At 37.4% G+C, this 20,345-nt stretch overlaps 1 protein-coding gene across 1 annotated transcript in view; it reads right to left on the reverse strand.

Moving 5' to 3' along the window:
- Window positions 1–20,345, reverse strand: part of LOC145999619 (uncharacterized) — an 87,197-nt gene that overhangs the window by 45,777 nt on the left and 21,075 nt on the right. The window contains exons 2-3 of the mRNA XM_083136704.1: window positions 17,489–17,645; window positions 11,011–11,543 (exon numbers count right to left, since the gene is read on the reverse strand). Of these exons, the coding sequence (XP_082992830.1) occupies window positions 11,011–11,543; window positions 17,489–17,569 (614 nt within the window). The 5' untranslated portion in view covers window positions 17,570–17,645. The remainder of the gene's footprint in view (window positions 1–11,010; window positions 11,544–17,488; window positions 17,646–20,345) is intronic.

Here is a 20,345-nt window from a genome sequence, read left to right on the forward strand (position 1 = left end):
CAGCATTACAGACACATCTTCATAGTCAAGTGTATACACATATAAATGTGATATTGTCATGAAATTATCAACTAACATGGAAATCAAATTTGTCCCTTTCATCACATGACTTACCTTAAATGCAATGAAGGAAGTTTATCAAACACCCTTACTTGTTGACTGATAAGACAACCAACAAGGGTGCTTGCATCCTTTCACAATTCTTTATTGTTCCTTAGTCTAAGGGCACAGTGCAGGTGGGTAGTGGGTAGTTTGGAAACTAAATGATAAAAGAGGTGTAGTAACCTAAATCCCATGCTAGAATCTAGTGACAATCATGAAGAACTTACTCCTCTCAAAATTCTTATAAGATACTTGTTTTCCTTTGACAGTCCCTAATTCAGATATTTAAATTTTATTAATGAAAGTAGTTTGAATTGATGGTCAATGAATTTAGCAGAACTGCTTCTCTTGTAGCATATGTAGCTCTTGTAAAATATGACATTGAATTGCATCCTTCGTAAGTACTCTATACAGCATGGCACACGTACTAGGGATGAGATAACACTAGCCTGAACTAATACCTATATTGCTCCTACCCATTTCTGCTGATATTGAGACATACTTGGAAAGTTAGCAATTTAATAAGTTCAAAATACATGGTTATTAAAGGTGGAAATAAAAGGATCACCTTGCAACCATACCATTTCAGTCTACCCTATTTCCATACCAAAGGTTCATGTGATATTAATATTCTCACTTTGCTTCTTCAGTCATAAAGATATTGTGTATACCCTGTAGTATCCCATAAAAATTTACTACAAACAATATTTATGATCTGCTACAAATGGCCATGATTGGCTGCTGCTACACATTTATACGATATATGATTTATTTCATTCCGTTGAAAATTGTACAGTGGTTGTTTTCCACACATGGTATGGAACATGTCAGTACATAATTACAGTTAATAATTATGTTCAAATAGGTATATATGTGTGTGAAGATATTATTCTATATTACTATATAATTGTTTGGTGGGTAGATCAATGTTGCTGATTGCTTGATGACCTACTCCACCCACTACCCTAGATAAACCTGCACTGTGGCCACTGAAATCCTATTGGCCCCTTTCCAATCAGAAACATCAAACAACAGTCAAAAATTAACATTACAACACCTCAATTAACATGACGGTAAGCAATTAGATTTGATATTAGATTCAAGAAAACTCTTCTAGCATACATGGACTGTTAGTGTAAAATCTCACAAAATGCTGTCTTTTTCATTTGCTTATGATGAAAGGATGATACTAAAAGCTTGTCAGTAATTACATGAGCCAACATTAGCAAAATTTACTGAGTTTGAACAAGAATATTGAATTGTTGTTCTTGAATTTTTGTTTTAAGTCCACTTTATGCACAGAAAGGCTAATCGGGACTGGACCTACAGTTTAAACCACTATGTGCCTCCACCGGGTATCAAACCCGGGACCCCTCGAGTTTGAACAAGAAAGCAAGCAAGGAGGAGGGGGGAAAGGGGGAGGAAGGTAGGTTGAGTTTTGATGCACAATCCATGCAGGTCACTCATAAAATTAATATTAACCCGAGGCAATTGTTGAAAAAACTGTTTAGATATTTGACATATTAATTTTGTAATGAAGGGAGGGATGCAAATAACCACAAATATTTTCTCACTTTCTTGTAGTAAATTATGTTCTTCCCCACAGTACTCTGAGTTGGCTGGGTCTTCTTGCTTTAAATACTTTGAGGATTAATGATTGTCAACAGTTGAAAAAAATAGAGTTTGCATATTAATATAGTAACAATTCAACAAGTCAAAAGGTTTTATTCATTAGGCAATTTCCTCAAATCATGCTAAAATGGTTTGTTGACAATAACAACAAAAAAGGTACATGTTTCCAGAATAAGGCTGAACAGACTTATAATTTGTGTGATAGCACTTTAGTTACCAGTCACTTCCTCATGTGGGAACTTTGGCTGCACATCATAGTGGGCATGGGTGGAATGCAAAAGGGATTTACTACCATAAATTTAGAATCATTTAGATAATTTTTTATTCAACTAAAAAACTCGCTAAACTGCAATGGTATTGATTTCCAGCAAAATTTGATAATGTGTATCAAGATGGCACATAAAAAACCATTTTACACAAGTTGCACACAACTATACTGTGTTGTACAAATTTTTGTCATCTGAAGTTTGCTCCATCATATGATCCAACACCTCTGCAAAAAAATGACCCGAATGAGTGCATAATGTATGCACACTATTCCACATTTTGTATATACATGGTTTAGCAGGAATTTGTAATTCAAAATGGTTGTGCCAACTTCACACTAGCTTGACCAATGGCTCAAAATGGACCTAAACCAGTGCTAAGATTTAGTGCACAATTTTGCTATTTTGTTTAGGCTAAGCTGAAATTTTGCTCACACTCCTAAAAGGCATTCAAAGAATTAGAAACTACCAGATAAATTTCTCACCTGCATGACCACATCAAACAAACCAAAATCAGTGACAATATTTAGTGCATAAAATGTGCATACTCCTACAAGGGATTTGAAGCATTAGAAATTCTGATAGTTCACAAGCATGACCACTTGTTTGAAACGGACAATATTGATTAAATCTTTCCAGAATTTGATATCTTTGAGGAAGTTCATTTAGTTAAAGTCCACGTGCTCATTATATCCCCAGCGGTTAACAAAGGGAGCGGTACTCTTTGTTGAAAGAAACACCCAAGCAGGCGGTTTTCTTTTGAAGTAGAAGCAAAGAAACTGGAGTAGGAAAGCGATGTTGCCAAATTGAAGAAGAGATAAAGATGAAAAGCAGAAGGAAATTGTAAAGAAAAAGAAAGAGAAACAAAATTAAAGAATATGGAAAGATAAAAGAAATACAGATAAAGATTAAAAAGTAAGTGTATAAGGGTATTATCGAAGGGGGAAGAGAAATATCCAACTCTTACATATTAGGCCTTAATTGACACGAGGGTCGGGGGGGGGATTCTGAATTAAACGTGGGGGCAGTATCCAACTCTAGGTCTTACATTATGGTTTCTATTTTAGTTAGAGGGGGATTGAACATTAAATTGAGGGGATATCCAATTCTTATGTATTACTATTGTCTTAGACTGTTGCGGAAATTCTGGTGTGGAGACTGAGAATTAATTTTTTTTGGAGGAGGGGATGCTGTCCAAAATTAGCATGGAAATTTTGGTGGTAGGATTGAGTATTAAATTTAAAGGAGGAAATAGGAAGCTCTTGATCAAGTGTTAAATCTTAGATTGTCGAGAGATTTCTGTAGTGGAGAGAGAGTTCGAACATTAACTTTTGGAGACTGTATTTAGCGATATTGTATCTACACATTTTCGACCCCAAACATGCCAAAAGAGAAGCTGGAAAAGACTAAATATCTCGGGATCTTAAGAAAGTATTGACACCCCATTAAATTAATATTCTTGAAAGCCTGCAAAGAAATAGATGTAAACATTTTCTTGCTCGCTTCACTAGCAATCATGTGTTGCGAGAATGCGTGTTTGGCACTTTACTGAGGTGAATGTGAAGTTTTATACTATAGCTGCATTACAAGACATAAGCGATATTCTCGATATTCATTAATAACATAACTTCTTAAAATATAATGTTTAGTGTTGGTATACTGCTTAATTTAAAGCAGGTGCATCATTTGGGACAAAAATACATCGAATCTGCATTTCTAACTTGTCACAGGAAAATTTTAAATTTGCACTGAACATAAGATCCAAGTAATTATTGTTATGGATTATGGTTTGTTACTAAAATAATTATATTTACCCCAGGAAAACAGAGTTGGGGGTGAGTTCTTTGAAAGAGGACCCTGTTATATTATCGCCCTGAGATTAAGAATTTCTAGCTAGGGTTCTGTAATGGCTCGTGAAACAAATTGAATCTGCCATATGGCTGGAGCATATTATTTGGTTTGCCAAGGTTGAATTATTCTATCTTTATCTTAAGTTGTGTAACAATTTGTGTTAAATATTCAAATTGAGTTTTATAAACCCACTCAAAAATACTATTTATATGCATATTTACATATTTTAATTTACTACATTTAACCAATCAATGTGCTAGCTTTAAGTTTTTTTCGAAAATCGAACAATGAAAAAATATGGACAATGTAACATGGTATTTCATTCAAATAGACATCAACTATTACACATTCATCCAAACTAATTTCGAGGGATAATGATGAGCAATTTTAGGGGTGGTCTTGAGTGACGGGCACCCCCTGTTTAGGGAAAAGGGGCAGATCAAGTATAGTGTTCTGTAAAGCTAAGAAAAAGTTACTTTCGGTAGACACGCTGTTGTAATTAAATAGTTTGTGGTGATTACGATATGGTTTGAGGGTGTGAATGATATTTGGGGGGGGGGGCATGATATGATTTGGGGGGACACATGACATGCTTTTGGGGGGGGGAATGCACCATTGGCTTTGGGGGGGATGGGCACCTCTGCTCTCCATGAAGGAAATAATATTCTGCAGTTTTGTCTTCATACTTGGGATTTTCACTAGCAGCCGTGAGTGATAACTTGCATTATGCAAAGTCTAAGAAAAAAACAAAAAGTAGGGGAGACCGGGGTAATTAGAACAGGAAACAGCCTGTAGAAGTTCCACTCTAAATTACTCAGAAAGTTACTGATGGATTTTTTAAAAAATGTCTACGATTTAAAAGGACATCTTTTGTATATTTTTGAAAAAAATAATGACCAAACCTGCATTGTAAATACTCGTCCAAAAAAAAAAATTGTCATGACACAATAAAATTGTTCCAATTACTAACTAAATAGCTTTAGATTGCTGTTGGGGTAATACAAACATCATATAAAAATGTCCCATTTACCCTGCAAATTTGAACACAATAGCTCTACTTCTTCTGGAGTTATCAATGCTTGTTTAAATAAAATCCCAAGTTAACGTCTTTTTTCATAAAGTTCAATTTCCCAGCTGTGAAGCAAACATGTGTGAATGAAAATCAGTGTTCTATGATTTATTTGAAAGGTTACAGGCCATTCTACAATGTAGTAAAGAAAAAACTTCTAATAGTTAGATGTACTATCTAGTATACCCAAGCAAAATCAAGCAAATTACGCAATGTTCTAATAACCCCTTTGCAGAAATTTTTGGGGTCATAAGAACTTTGCATATAAAAACCAGGCAAATTGCCCATAGACAACCAAACTCACATGAAAAGATGTGTGCCCTTATGTTTTATTATAGGGGTGAAGAAAAGTTTGCAAAGGTTCTTTCATTCACATCCAATATATGCAGAAGCAGAGAAACACCAAGCATGCGTCACATCATTTTTTGCAGGTGTATAATAAAAGTCAAATAAAACTTACTTTTGTGTAGTTATTCCAATAACAAATTTTCTGCATGTAGGTTTAGTGTAGGTACATAGGTATAAAATGTTATTACACCAGTCTTTTCGTTTTAAATTATTCTACATTAATATGTTCCAATAACCCCATGTTCTAATTACCCCGGTCTCCCCTACAACACTATAACAAAGCAACAAAACAGCACCATAACACAACAAAGAAATAACACAACACAACTAGTTAAAAAAATCAACCCCACACGTGGTTATGGCGCTAAAATAACGAGAGGTGCCTTTCAACTACAAGAAATGTAAAGAAAATGTGGCAACAACATCTGAGTGCGCACGCTTATCGGGAGCAGTTTGGTTATTGTTAGCTATTGTTGCCAGTGTTAAGTCTCATGAAAGGGTTGCCGATGGGGACATAATAAACGTGCGGACTTTAAGAGTAGTTGAATGTTGTCCATAAACACACTTTCGCAATCATCAATAGTATGACTGATCATTTTGTCATGTATTTGAGATGAACAGTCTGTGATGGGTATAATCTAAAAATGACTGTTGTATTTGTATTCCTGGCATTGTGGTCGGTGGAAATTTTGTCAACAGACACGGATCAAATGTACTTTGGCCATACAGTGCTCGAATTGAAGGGGGAGGGGAAACCAGGGAATTTCTCCCCTTCTACTTTTACCATCCCCGGCTCTACATTTATAACATCATTCCCAATTAGAGAAAGAAAAAAGGACAGCTTAATTTTTCTTTGTAAACAAGGCTTAGCATTAAGAGGTCATAATGCAGGGCAAAAAAGTGGGTGAGGGGGGGGGGGCAACTGCCCCACCATTCTCCACAAGTCACCCCCACTGATCAATAGTTCTGAAGTTCCCCCCCCCCCCTCAGCATTTTCTTCAATAAATGAAAAAACACAAATCCTGTATTTTGCACCAAAATTGGGAATCCCAAGTGTATTGAATGTAACCCTTGCTGCACTGACTCATTTTCACTACCGTGCCTGGCCACACTAATGGACCAGTAACACATGATTGCATTTAACACATCATATTTCCAAAACTAATAATGATACTTCAAGATCTGTTTCTACTTCATTAATATACAATTGATTTTATGACATGCTATAATAATGAAATAAATTGTAAAAATGTATTTTCCGAAAGGTCTGCATTATAGAAGTCAGGCTCTGGCATTGGCCCTGTGGATGCAAATAGCTTTCAATTTGCAGGTAATCATGACAAAATACCACTTTTGAACATGTCACTATCATATTTAAAAAGTGCCTGCCTGGGATGCACCGTTTAAAAGGTTCATTGGAAGAGCATGTGTGCATTCCTAGAGCATTTTCTGTACTACTTGTCCTTAACTTGTATACAAGAGATCGTTTCAGTTTTTGTTTTAAATCCACTTTCTGTATAGTAGCGCTAATTGGGACTGGACCCACAGTTAGAGTGGAATCCAAAATGCTGTGTGCCTCCACAAGGTATTGAAACCAGGACCTCTCGATTACAAGGTGACAAGTAACCACTACATCACTGGGGAGGTCCTTGAATGCAAGTGTGTTCCAAGAAAAATACCTTGCTTCTGCTGTACTTCAAAAAGCAACAATTTTATGAACGGTGTGTCAAATTCTGGAAACTGACAATGAATAAGGTGTACATAGAACCGTATAAATTTAGTCACTCAATGATAGCGCACATGATTAGATAAACAACTTAATTGGCACATTTAATGGCCAAAATGTACTTTTTGAAAAAGGAAGTCATAGAGATTAAAATTAATACCAGTTTGGAATTTCGAAACAAGCTACATCGTCTGGCATGTAGCAACAGCAATGCCAGGTGTATTATAGAATTTTACATGCAGAAGTGAAATTTCAATGAGAAATTATAATTTCTGATTCTCCTTGTAAATATATGGTCCCTCACCATGGCTGTGCAGTCTAAGGTGGCATGCTTTGGGCTCCGGCTATGGGACGTGCACAGGTTCGAGTCTCGTAGGGAAAGTGTAACAACTTTTCTCTGAGATTTCAGCCTGTGTGTGGGACCGGTGGCCACCCACCATCGTGAGGAAACTGGGGAGCTACAAATAAGTAGTGTAACCTGGTCATGGAAACCTACAACAAAGACTGGGGGTTCGCTGTGCTGACCACACAACACCCCATAACTGGTTGGATGATCTCCAACCTTGAGCGAGTAGGATCAGGTGGGAGTGAGGCCGGCAGTCGATAGGTAGGCCTGGGCCCTCAATGGGCTGTTATGGGTTATGTAAATACGTGGGTGGTTCAGCATGCTCCACCCCTGACATAGAAGGAACCGTCGTAGGAAAACCAAATCACTGTCACTTTTGAACATAGTCCCCTGCAACATTAACACACTTTTCCAATCGGCCTTCCAGTGCTTCAATCCCAGCAGAAAAAAAATATTTTGGTTGGTCCTGTAACCAAGCATTCACAACATCCATAACCTCGGAATCACTGTCAAAATGTTTTCCACGAAGGTGTTTCTTCATGTTTGGAAACAGGTGGAAGTCACTGGGGGCCAGATCTGGAAAAAAAGGGGCATGAGGGACAATTTCGAACCCTGCTGCATGAACTGCAGCCACCGCAACTTGGGAGGTGTGGGCGGGAGCATTGTCACAATGGAACAACACACCACGGGCCAATATTCCGCGGCGTTTCTCCTTGAAGACAGTATGTAATTCTTCAATTAGGGTTGCAAAATAAACGCCTGTGATTGTCTTTCCCTGTTGGAGATAATCTATCAAAATAATTCTTCCGCATCCCAGAACATAAATGCCATCACTTTGTCCTTTGATGGTTGAACCTTGAATTTCTTTGAGGGTGGAGAATGGGGATGTTTCCATTGCATGCTTTGGTGTTTACTTTCGGGATCAAAGTGGTGAATCCACGTTTCATCCATTGTAACAAATCTCTTCAGAAATTTTGGCTTGTCAGCATTTATTGTCCGAAACAGGTTCTGACTTGTCACACAACGTGTCCTCTTTTGGTCGACCGTCAGCATTCTCGGGACCCAACGTGCAGATCTTTTTCATTAACAAATTATTATGAATAATTGAATGCACACTGCCAGTTGAGATGCCGCATGTGTCTGCTATATGGCGGACAGTTACTTGCCGGTCTGCCAAAATCATGTTGTGCACTTTTGTAATCATTTCTGGTGTGGTCACCATTGCAGATGGGCCACCACCATGCTCATCTTCACAGGTCTGCCGACCACATTTAAATTCACAGCACCATCTCTTAACTTGGTCATATGAGGGGCTAGAGTCTCCAAGAGTTCCCACCATATCTGTATGGATGTCTTTCGGTGTTAATTTTTCTTGAGTAAATATTTTATCACTGCTCGGACCTCAGATTTTTCCGTTTTTTTTTATATGTATCTTCGCTTCTTACTGATCATCAACTTGTAACAAAAAGAAAAATTGTTGTAAATTCTTGAAACTTTGTGATTATTAGTCTAAAGAATGAACAATGTTACATATAAAATTATAGGTCTCTACTATCACTGGAAATGGGTCAGGGGCGGAGCATGCTGAACCACCCTCGTATATGGCCAATATTAGGCACATGATGCTCGTGTATGTTGACAAAATTTCAGCCCTGTAACTTAGTGTTGTTCATAAGCTGAATACTAAGTTTTGATTCCCCAAATGGTCAAAGAAACTTTTTACCCCTGCCAACTGAGTGCATCATAAAATATTTCACTGTAAAACTGTAAAATATGTAGGTAATTATGTCATACAAATGGAAAAAATATGTCATAAAAATTGAAAAATGTCACAAAAATGCAGAAATATTCTCAGTAAAGCCAAAAATATGCACAACAGTACTTTAGAATTTCTCATTACATGGGAAGTCAGTATCTTCCAGGGAAACTCGATTAGGGAGGGGATGGGGTATTAATTGAAGTAAGAATTCCTTCAACTGAAGAATGTAGTGTGAAAATACTGAAAATATTGTGAGGTTCAGTGCAATTATCCTAAGTTCCATTTACTATTATGTCAGATTTACACCTCTGTGGAAATTGTGTAGTGGATCTGTCTTGCAGCTACTTGGGCAAAGGCTTGTTTTCTCGCTTGCTCCAGAGATAAGCGTGGTTCAAACAACAAGTGGCCTTGAAACTTCCGTACTTGATTGCCGATAGAACAGGGACTGTAATGTACCGAATGTAATTTTTACTTTTGACTGCTTGTTGTGAGAAGTTAGTGTTCATTACTAACGTGATTACACTTCATTGCTTGTGAAGTTACTCAATACAATTTTGAGTCTGGAGTGTGTGTGTTTCTTTAATATCTTACTACTACAATTCAGTTATTACAATGATCAGTGCAACAAGAAAATGGTAATAAAATGCACTAGAAGATTAAACATTAATATTATTTTTTTAAAAAAGCTGCTGAAGAGTGAAAACGAAAATTGTGAATGATATTGGTCAATGTATTTGAGTGTACTCTGGCATTCATGCAGCATGTCCCTTGTTTAACACACACACACGCGCAGGCAAGTGACTGGAGCCATGCTTGCTTCAGTAATTGTTGGATGGGAGGGGGAAATTACTGGTCAAAATTGTAAAGTCAAGGTATATGGTTCAGTCTGGTTGCAGAGATATTACTAAACACAAGTTTCATGTTCCATTTGCACAATAAATATGCAAAATCTCTGTTTGTTGAGAATTGGATGATGAAATCAAAATGAAGTGCGAAAATTGTGAGTCCTAAAGTTACGGTGGTTTGAATTCTCTGATGAGATTTTGGTTACAACCATCACATGAAGAAAGAAGAAAACAGGTTAGTTTCATGAGGTAAATGATAATGTAAACAGTACATACAGGCATAATTGTCCACAAAACAAAACTTGCGAGAATACATGCACAAAACTACACCATCAACACCTTTTCTGTGTTCCGAACTACGCACATAATGCCACAATGTGGTATCTCATCTCAAGTGTGCACAGTTTTGTTTAACGCAGTGATATTAACAGTTCTGTTGTCTGGCATGGTGATAGGCATGGTGCATCAAACTATTCTTTACTATTTCAAATAGTATCAGGAGAAATGCCACCTCACATCTCATACAAGTGTATAACTCCATAGTAAGGCAACCAAAATATTAACATGTGCTGTGTAACCTCAAGGGGAGGCAGGGGCCATAATCCCCCTCTTTGGCCCAGTATTCCTAAAAAATAAGTCAAAGGCAGGAAAACTTGACAAAATGAGGGCTGACTACTAAAAAAGTATATGTAACCCCCCCCCCTTGCCTCTGCCCTTTCAACAATCCTGGGCACGCCACTGAACATGTGGCTTTATCCCACAAAAAAAGGCATAAAATGGCAGGAAATTTCAAAGGATTATAAATTCCAAACTAGAGTTGATATTCCAAAAATAAGCTTTCTTATATTTCTCCAAGGATATCATGTAACAAATTTCATCCCAATCTGACATGGTGGGGTGGACACTCCTGGACAATCTTGTATGGAATGACCAGCAACACTGCAGCACTGGTGGAAGGATACAGTAAATTATATGCATCATAACCTACAAGCAATAGGGTCCAATTTTGAACCTTAGTACTGCCATGCTCATTTTCAATCCTTGTATTAAAGTTTCCTTCACCTACCTTTCTCCAGGATCTGCCACTTCTCCTTCCACCTCATCAGGATTCACTACACTATACTTCATGCCTTCAGCATCACTTAAAATTAATTCACCATTGTCACCAAGTTGTCCAAGATAACATGGAAAAAATCCTTCACTTCTAGGAACATTTTGTTCACTAGGAACTTCCTGAGTTCTGCCTTCAAATTGAATCCAACTATCATCACTCACACTTTCCACTTTACATACTGAAGTTTCTTCCATATACTCACTAGATAGTTTGCTTTCAACGGAAGCATCCTGTATGCACTCATTAGATGGTTTGATGTCAACAGAGGTATCAACATCAGGAGGCTCCTCAAATGATTCTGTTTCAGTCTTGACACACGACTCATCCGGAAGCCACACTACCTCCACAGATGTTTGTTCACAAGCTAATGGATTGGTACTTTCTGGTTCAGACTTTATGAACACTTCCACAGGATAAAAACCTGTGTCAGACACTGGAGCAGCCAAATTTTCTTGACTCTCACGAGACCAGGATGCAGAAGACATCTGAAATAGAATCACAAGCAGGTTAAATTAAAATCAAGATTTTTATTTAAAAAAATATGTAATCAGATTTTTTTTAAGTCACAGTTTATTATTAAAAAAACACCACACAAACTTCTGCACACTTTATGCCTTTGACTTTCTAAAAAAAAAAGTATGTGAGGTCTGATACACCGGCAACGAAAATTGGCTATTTTTAACTGCAGAGTCAAGAATAGGGACTGGATGTAGCACCTCTTCTGTATGTCAATTATGGCACGCCTATGTTAAAAGTTTCCTGTGCATATTACACTGTGCCATTAATGTACATTTACACATATTCTCAATCTTGGTCAATTTAGACATGAAGTGGTCCGCAACCATTCTCCAGTCACCTATTTATTTGAGGCTGGGTGAACCTCAGAGGTGCTTTGTGCATGAACAAGACAAGAAAAATTCTGAACTCAGATCATCCACTCTAGGAATCGAACCTGGATCTCCCTCGTGGCAGTCCGATGTCCTACCTACAAGACCATGACAGCACTAAACATGCACTGTGCTTTCTGTAAAAAAAAATTTAAAAAAATGGATGAGCAGGACATAAAAAGGCAGGCAGAATACTTGAAAAAATGCCACAGAAGATGGTCAGCATGTACCAATGGAGCAATCTAATGTAACAGTGGTTAATAATTTTATGTTTCATTGTGTCTGTGCTGTATCTGAACTTTTCATGGTGCTCCAAGTTATAAAATGCAAAAGAGTAATTGCACTTACAGTGCAACTTAGAATAAACATTCCTCAGGGGGCAGTAGCTAGAGAGCTTCATATGCAGGGTAAAAAATAACTTAAAGCTGGGGTTCCTCTGTGTGCGATCCGATTTCGTTAATATAGTTATGGAAGACCTACTGGGACTAGTTATTAACAGATAAATGCAGTGTTTTGATCTTGTAAACAAAGGTTTCTATCAGAAATGTTGTAAAAACTAAGTTACATTTGTCCTACAAATTAGCCATTCAACCTTCTCATCTTACAAAGTTCCTGATGAATATTTATGTAAAAACACTGAAAAGTTGAATGAGGTGTCTTTATTTTCCACTCTAGGTGCAGCCTTCATTATCACTTTATTGTGATAAGTACATTAACACAGACATTTATCAACAATGTATGGTAAAATATAATAAAACACATGCAACTCTTGCATATGATGTAACTTCATTGAATTTAAAATTATTTTTTAAGCATGGCAGTATCTTGTTCTGGTTATATATATATATATATATTCCATTCCTCAGGTATTTTGAAACAGTTTCTACAATGAGATCCACGCCACACACAAAATTGATTTGCTGTGCAAAATAAGAGAGAACAGTGTAATACTTTACTATACCGGAGACACCTATCAATGATTTATTTCGCAATTTTTTACATTGCTAACGTACTATTCTGCATTGCAGAACATTTATTTATGTGAAATAATGAATTTCTAATGAAAATAACGTCTATTTCTTACATTAACGAGTACTTACTGTTGTTCCTTATTTCCCACAAACCATCCACGGGTAGCCCCAAAAACCATTGACATTAGCCCAAAAATTCACTATAGCACGAACCATCACGGGGACGAGGTATGCCTACTAGGTTAGGTTAGGTTCCATTAGCTCTCCTTTCATTCAATTTAGCATATACGGACAATACGAGAGCGTATTGTGCTCTCATGCAGAAAGCAAATGGCGGCAGCAGCAATAGCGCGTCGGAAATAGATTTTCGTAGAAAACCACATGCATTCACATTAAAATGGATCAAAACTACATTCCCGAACATCAACAACGCTACAGAAAATGATTTGCGTACGTACTTTCTCCTGTAAATTTGAAGAAATCCGTCTCCGGTATAGTAAAGTGTTACCCAATTTTATGCACAAGAAGCCTGATACTTACATACGGGTCATTCCATGTCAAATCAACAAGGTCCTCAACATTACAATTTTTGATTAATTTGAAATTTGGCAAACTGAAAGGGCCACTTGGGCCACTTGAGGTAGGAAAATATGCAATTTTGCAGGTCCATGGTATTATTTCCGAAATTACAGTGTTGCAGGCTCTGCGATTTTGACAATTTTTTCCAGCATCTTCTTAACTTTAAATTGCAATATTTTGGCAACCAGCACGACTCAAAAGTTCAGTTCCATAGGCAACTCCGTTATTAGTGCACATAGCAAAAAATGAAAAGAGGGGAAAGTTGGTGGGAGTAGGTGAGTTTCAGTCTAAAGGGTTTGAATTTTCAACATAGCATGCACTGCACTGTCCAGGATGTACACTGGTATGATCCTAATTGATAAATAAAAATGCCACATGCTTGGCATTTTATTCTAGGCCAAACATGCGGCATTTTTGGATACTAATTAGGGTCTTACCAGTGTACATCCAGAACAGAGCATGCTACGTTGAAAATTCAAGCACTTTAGATTGAAACTCACCTACTTCCATAAACTTTCCCCTTTCTTCATTTTTCGCTATGTGCACTAATAATGAAGTTGCCTATGGAACCGGACTTTTGAATCATCCTGTATTTATAATAAATGGAAATTTAAACATTATATTCATGTACGTTAATTCAAACAATATTGTATTAGATTTCTGTTAGAATTTTACTTTTGAATATTATGAATTTGTCTAGCAAAATCTGTTATTATCCATTACTTAACCCAGTGTTCCGCAACCTTTTCTTACTCACAGCACACCCCAGATGGGCCTAGATTCAACACGGCACACCAAAATGTCTGTCCCCTCAAAATCATATGAATCTTAATATAATTGCAAAATATTACGTCGTTATGTAATCAATTATTATTATTATCATTGTTGTTGTTGTTATTATTATTATTATTATAAAACATGAATAGACTTATGCATTTATTAAAAATTTATTAACTTTAATTCACTACAAATTTTAAAGTAAATAACTCTACTCATTCCTTCAATGTGATACTTGAGCCTGCTTAGCTGCACACAGACGGCTGATTCGTGGCGGAATCGTTGACTAAGCAAGCCTCATTTCTTCATCAGTGGATTTGAGTGTCTCTCTCTTTGATGTTTTAATTGCAGTCAATGTCGAGAAGCCCAGTTCACACAAATAAGTAGTTGAAAATGTTAATAACACATTAACTGCCATCTCGGAGATAGCCGGGTATTCACTGCTTACTGACAACCAAAATGTATCCGAAGGCACTTCGAAAAATTTAAATTTCAATGTTGTGTCTGCTTTCAAATCTGCCAGTTCCTCTTCTAAGCATAAATTTTTCGGAAGATATTAGGAATCCATAATGAATGGATCACGAACCCAGTCAAAATCTTCAACACTCTCTCCAAAATATTTTTGAAAGTCTGCTGCAAGAGTAATAAATGTTCTATAATTAAGTCCATCAACACCTTGTTATCGTCAACAAGGGGCCATACAGTTTGGAACATCTCACACGATCCATTTTCAATTGTCTGTATCCACAAGTTCAACTTATTAATAAATCCTTGAATCTTATCCATACTAGTCAGAATATTTTCGTTTCTACCTTGCATTTTTCTGTTAATTCATTCAAGTGTACGAAAATATCGGAAAAATATGCCAACTTACATACCCATTCATCATTTGCAAATAAATCTGCATACCCATGCCCCTCAATAGTCAAAAATGGAAGTACCTCCTCTTTAAGTTCAAACATTCACGTTACCACTTTACCTCGAGATAACCATCGTACATTTGTATGTAGCAGAAGTGTAGTGTACTCTGATCCCATTTCTTGACACAAAACGTTAAAAAGCCGCATGTTTAGGGGCCGCAATTTGATGAAGTTCACGACTTTTACTACTTTGTCCATTACAATTTTCAGAGGAGATGGCAAAGACTTAGCAACAATGGCTTCGCAGTGAATGAGACAATGGTTAGGATTTACTTCACGTACTTTACCCAAGAATCCTTTCACTCGGCCTGTCTGTACAAACATGTACATGTTAATTCATTAAGGACCACATATTCATTAGTCGTACGAAATATTTCTTCACCGGTTGCTCGCTCGGGTAGTTCTTTGCAAACAAAGAAATTACTTGCAATTACATCCCCATCAACATACCTTATGTAGGAAATAAGTTGCGTCAATATCAGTGGACTCGTCAATCTGAAGTGAGAAATTTTGACTGCTTTATTTTCTCCTTCATAATGTCTTCGATGTCACTGGACATGTCACTAACTCGGCGGCTGATTGTGTCAGCAGAGAGAGGAATTTTTGAAATTTCAGTAGCAGCTTCTGAACCCAGGACTATTTTTACCATTTCTTTACACGTGAGCATTAACAAAGTTTCTGCTATTGTGTGTGTTTTTTTGTCCTTTACAATAAGTTCGGCTACCTTATACCTTTCCTGTACTTTTTGCGAAACACGTACCAATGTAGTCATGACCATCACTTTTTTTTATTTTGTTCCAACAACTGACGAAAATAATTCACATCTTTACTTAACAGAGAGGAATGTTTTGTTGACAAATGTCGTTTTAATTTACTGGGAACCATAGCAGCATTACTGAGTTTTTCACCACACACAACACACTCAGGGATTGGGCATGTTTTGACAACACACCAAAAAAAAATGTAAGATAAATAGTTATCACTATATTATCGGTGAACTACTTTCTGTTTCTTTTTTTCGGGCTCGATGGTTTCACTCCTTGCACTCGAGGACGGACCACTCCGTACAAGGAACTTATCCATATCGAAAAAAGAAAATATTAAGACTGGTGTACCAATCCAATATTCGCACTACTGCAGAGCACAGCTGTGATAGAACTGAACTGAAATACTGTAATTGTTGTTTGACAATGTGTGGGTCCTTCGGCGAAGGAAAAGAGCAATAAAGTTTAAGAAGCTCCGACAAATAGGCACAAAACAGCCAGCCGTACACAAAAGACGCAGTGTTACAAACAAAGAACTCGCTTGAATAGCTCTATTGTATGATTGGTGCAGGCTGCTAAAAGGCTTGCTAAAAGTCTTACGCAGCTTTCTTTCTTTGCGGTAAACACAAAGCTTGCCGCCTGAAACCCATCAAACCATCCCAATAATACAGGCGCAATATTGAGTAAATAAATTACATTTAATTTCTATGAAAATATAAGTTATCAGCAAGAATAAACAAGCACCTTCTTACTTAAAATCAACAATTAATTTCTTACAATATTACAATAGTAGGTAAAAGTTCACGTCACACCTTTCACCTTGTGACGGCACACTAGCGTGCCGCAGCACACCAGTTGCGGAACACTGACTTAACCTACAATACCCTACTCTAACTTAACCTAAATCTAACATAACTCTGGATCCCATTGCTAAAGTTTGTATACTTATTGAGTAATAGTTTATGTATGACATGTAATTTTTTGAAAAAAATTAAGAAACCTGCTTTTGAGAAAATGGCTACCAAAATCTTCTTTACACTACCTTCAATTCTTTTACCGTGGCATAGGCATGCTATATCTTGTGTGAAAGAGCCCTTCAAGACCTTTCCAACGCCATCCGAATCACTTCTATAGGTGCCCTGGTTGCCAAAATATTGCAATTTAAAGTTAAGATGATGTTGAAAAAAATGGTCAAAATCGCACAGTTTGCAAAACTGTAATTTCGGAAATACAAAAGATATGGATCTGCAAAGTTGCATATTTTCCTACCTTAAGTGGCCCTTTCAGCATGCCAAATTTCAAAAGAATCAAAATATGTGAGGTTGAAAATTGCCTCCTCACTTGTTGATTTCACATATTCCTTTCACAGTGGTTCTTCCAGAAAGTATACATGATTCCATTATTAGTAACAGCAGGTGTAATAATAATATATTTTATTCCTTAAAAATTCAGCTATTACCATCAAAAGAGCAAATAAGCTACAGTCTTTTTTAGTAAGTCAAAACTCATTCAAGTAAAAAAATTAGCATTACCTCAAAGTCCACCTCCCCTCTCTGCTTCTCTTCTGCAGACGACGGGTATTCACTGAGAAGGTCTTCTGATCCATGAGACATGTTTTGGAAGTCCTAGAAGATTCTCAAGCTTGTCTATTCACGAATATCTAACTGGCAAACTGTCATCTTCTGTAACCTAGAATGAAGAAAACTGAAGTCATAAGGAGTGCTTGAAAAATGTTCACAGCCAGGCACAAGAAAAAAAATTGTTATTGAAAATACAAATACATCATGTACATGTTTACATTTTTTTAGCATTAAATTTCAATTTAAAAGGTACAAACTTACCCTTGTGTTGAGAGGCTATCTACTAACTAATTTACTAGTTTGTTGAAGAAATTGCCCAATTTATCAAATATTTTTTTGGGGGGGGGCACACATGGAGTCACACTCACTGCACATGGTGTAAAAATATTGATCCAAACTATATGAACAAGTCATTTACAATTTTACTATTTACAAAAAGCCACAGATCAGATGGCAGTCAAGTGAAATCACCAATCTCACAATTGTGAATCCCTTTATACACAACAGCAATGTGCTCCTTGTGGCCATAAACATGCATTTTGGTTTTCGCACTAAAATACGCAAATCACTTGAGCCTTTAATTACGAAGTGCTTGCCATTAGAAAACAGGAAAGGGGGGGGGGGGGGGGGCAAAGAGTAAGGAATGATTCAATGGAATGTGCACAGCGTTGATAAAAAGAAATCATTTGCTACCTTACACTGTACTGCAATTTGAATTTAGAATCTTCAAAATTTTGTACATACAGATTAAAATATGGCAATATTACAGAAAAACATTGCAATCGCCAGGCTGAAATTTCCAGTCGCCATGGCAACCGGGATTTTTAGAGCCCTGGTCATAAGTAGAGTAGAAACAGCTTTGCATGAGCAGGTATCCTTGGTTTCCAGTCAACTTGGAAACAAGTTGTTTTTTGTTTTTTTTTACGGATTATCGTGTGAGGCTCGAAGGGGGTATTGTGCTCAAGACCAGATCAGATCACATGTTTCGAGCATTTAGGGGTGTTATTTTAATGTTAAAGAGCCCTAAACCAGACGAAAGCATTTTGCAGGGGAATAACACTCCTTAGCATGCCATGCATGTGAAATAGATGGTAGCAGAAGTCTGTATCTAAGACAAGACAACAGTAAATGAATGACTGCTTGCAAACAAACAATTGTATAGCAGTGTATGGAAGGGAAAAATTGTTCTTCAGAAACCGTGAAGTAAGTAGTCACTAAATCTCTGAAGTATGTTTTAACAGATATAATTAGAAATCAAACGACATAAAACATGCAGTGCTCATGGAAAAATCAAAATTAAACAATTGGCACATGGACCAGCTGGTGCGGATAAAGACCTTGCCGTGGCAGTTCCTGGTAATGAAAATAATTATACTTTTTGACAAGTTGGTTTAATTGTCAGAATTTCAAGGTGTTTCTTGCCCGTATCACTGTGATTTTCCGCCGTTCTTTGTTAATCAAGATGATAAGGATATGAGTGACGATTAGGGATGAGCCGATACCACTTTCAACCGATACTGATATGGTACTTTAATATTATACGGACTACCTCCAAATACAATTCCCACTTATGGAACCTAACCGAATGACTCATGTTTCCGAGGGGAATATAATTTAACGTAGACAGATGAGGTAGTCCGTATAATACTAAAGTACCGATAATTGTAAAATTTGAGTATAAAATAACAGAGGATATTTACCGAGCCATACGAACTCATCACATTAATGACATTAAATAACTCACAAATTATTACTTTAAAATGTCTTGTGACATTTGGTATTTTCTTTATGTGATCTTCTCTGTAGACCCAGAGGTTGCAAAGAAACAGGTTCATGCTTTGACATGTTGCAGTTACACCAAAAAATCGGTGGATTGTGTCTCCTTCAATTTCATGCAAAAATTATTCATTCTCTTCCTCTGAGTCAACCTGGAGAGGGAGAAAAGAGACATACAAATATATGCAAATACGATTATTAAAATAATGCTTATCTGGCCGGATCTCTTTATGCTATGCTGTCCATCATTCTCTGTCATTTGGAATAGTTGCAGTGCCAGCAGTCACATAAGAAACTTACACGAGACAAAACTCCCATGCAAATAAGAGTCCCCAGAATCCTATTGTGCTTGCAGTCAGTAGCATTACTTTCCCCTCCCACTCTGCTTTGAAAAGTACAACCCCCCCCCCTTATGTTATGCCCTCTTTTACCTTCCTCCCTACATATTTACTAAAACCCATATATTTCAGATTGTCAGGGATGTCCTCGTGGCCTCCCAGCTCTCCTGAAGAACGACAGTATCAAAGGACTGAATGTATTCTCGAAGCTCCTCTGGGTGCAACTTTCTCTTCAGCCCCTCAACATTCCAGCTCAACATCTCTGTCTATCACCCTTGGATGTCTGCAACCTGGGACATCACAAACATCGGCATTAATTAAATCCAAATCCCTGGCAGGTACCTGTTGTTCCTGTCAGGTCCTTTCCCCTTCCTCAACAGAGTTCGGGAGTCATTTTGTGCCTCTCCTGAGCTGCGGGCATAGACAAACCACCACCAGTCTCTGCTATTTCTGGCTGGACAATTGCAGCCTCTCAATCGAAGATCCCCACGATGCACACCATGACCACCCGTGTCACAACCCTTTCCTGGCCATTGATCTCTCGTGAACCATCCATCCTTCTGCCACCGGGTTCGCCTTTGTTCACCTCTTGTCCCTGGTTGCCAGACATCCGTTCTCTGTGTCTTCGCCGATGCTGTTCCATGCAGATGATGTCTGAGTAATCGTCTGAAACACAGAACTGGCCATCAATTATT

This window comes from Lepisma saccharinum, chromosome 15 (assembly GCF_977018435.1).
Source record: "Lepisma saccharinum chromosome 15, izLepSacc3.1, whole genome shotgun sequence".
NCBI classification, from domain to species: Eukaryota; Metazoa; Arthropoda; class Insecta; order Zygentoma; family Lepismatidae; genus Lepisma; species Lepisma saccharinum.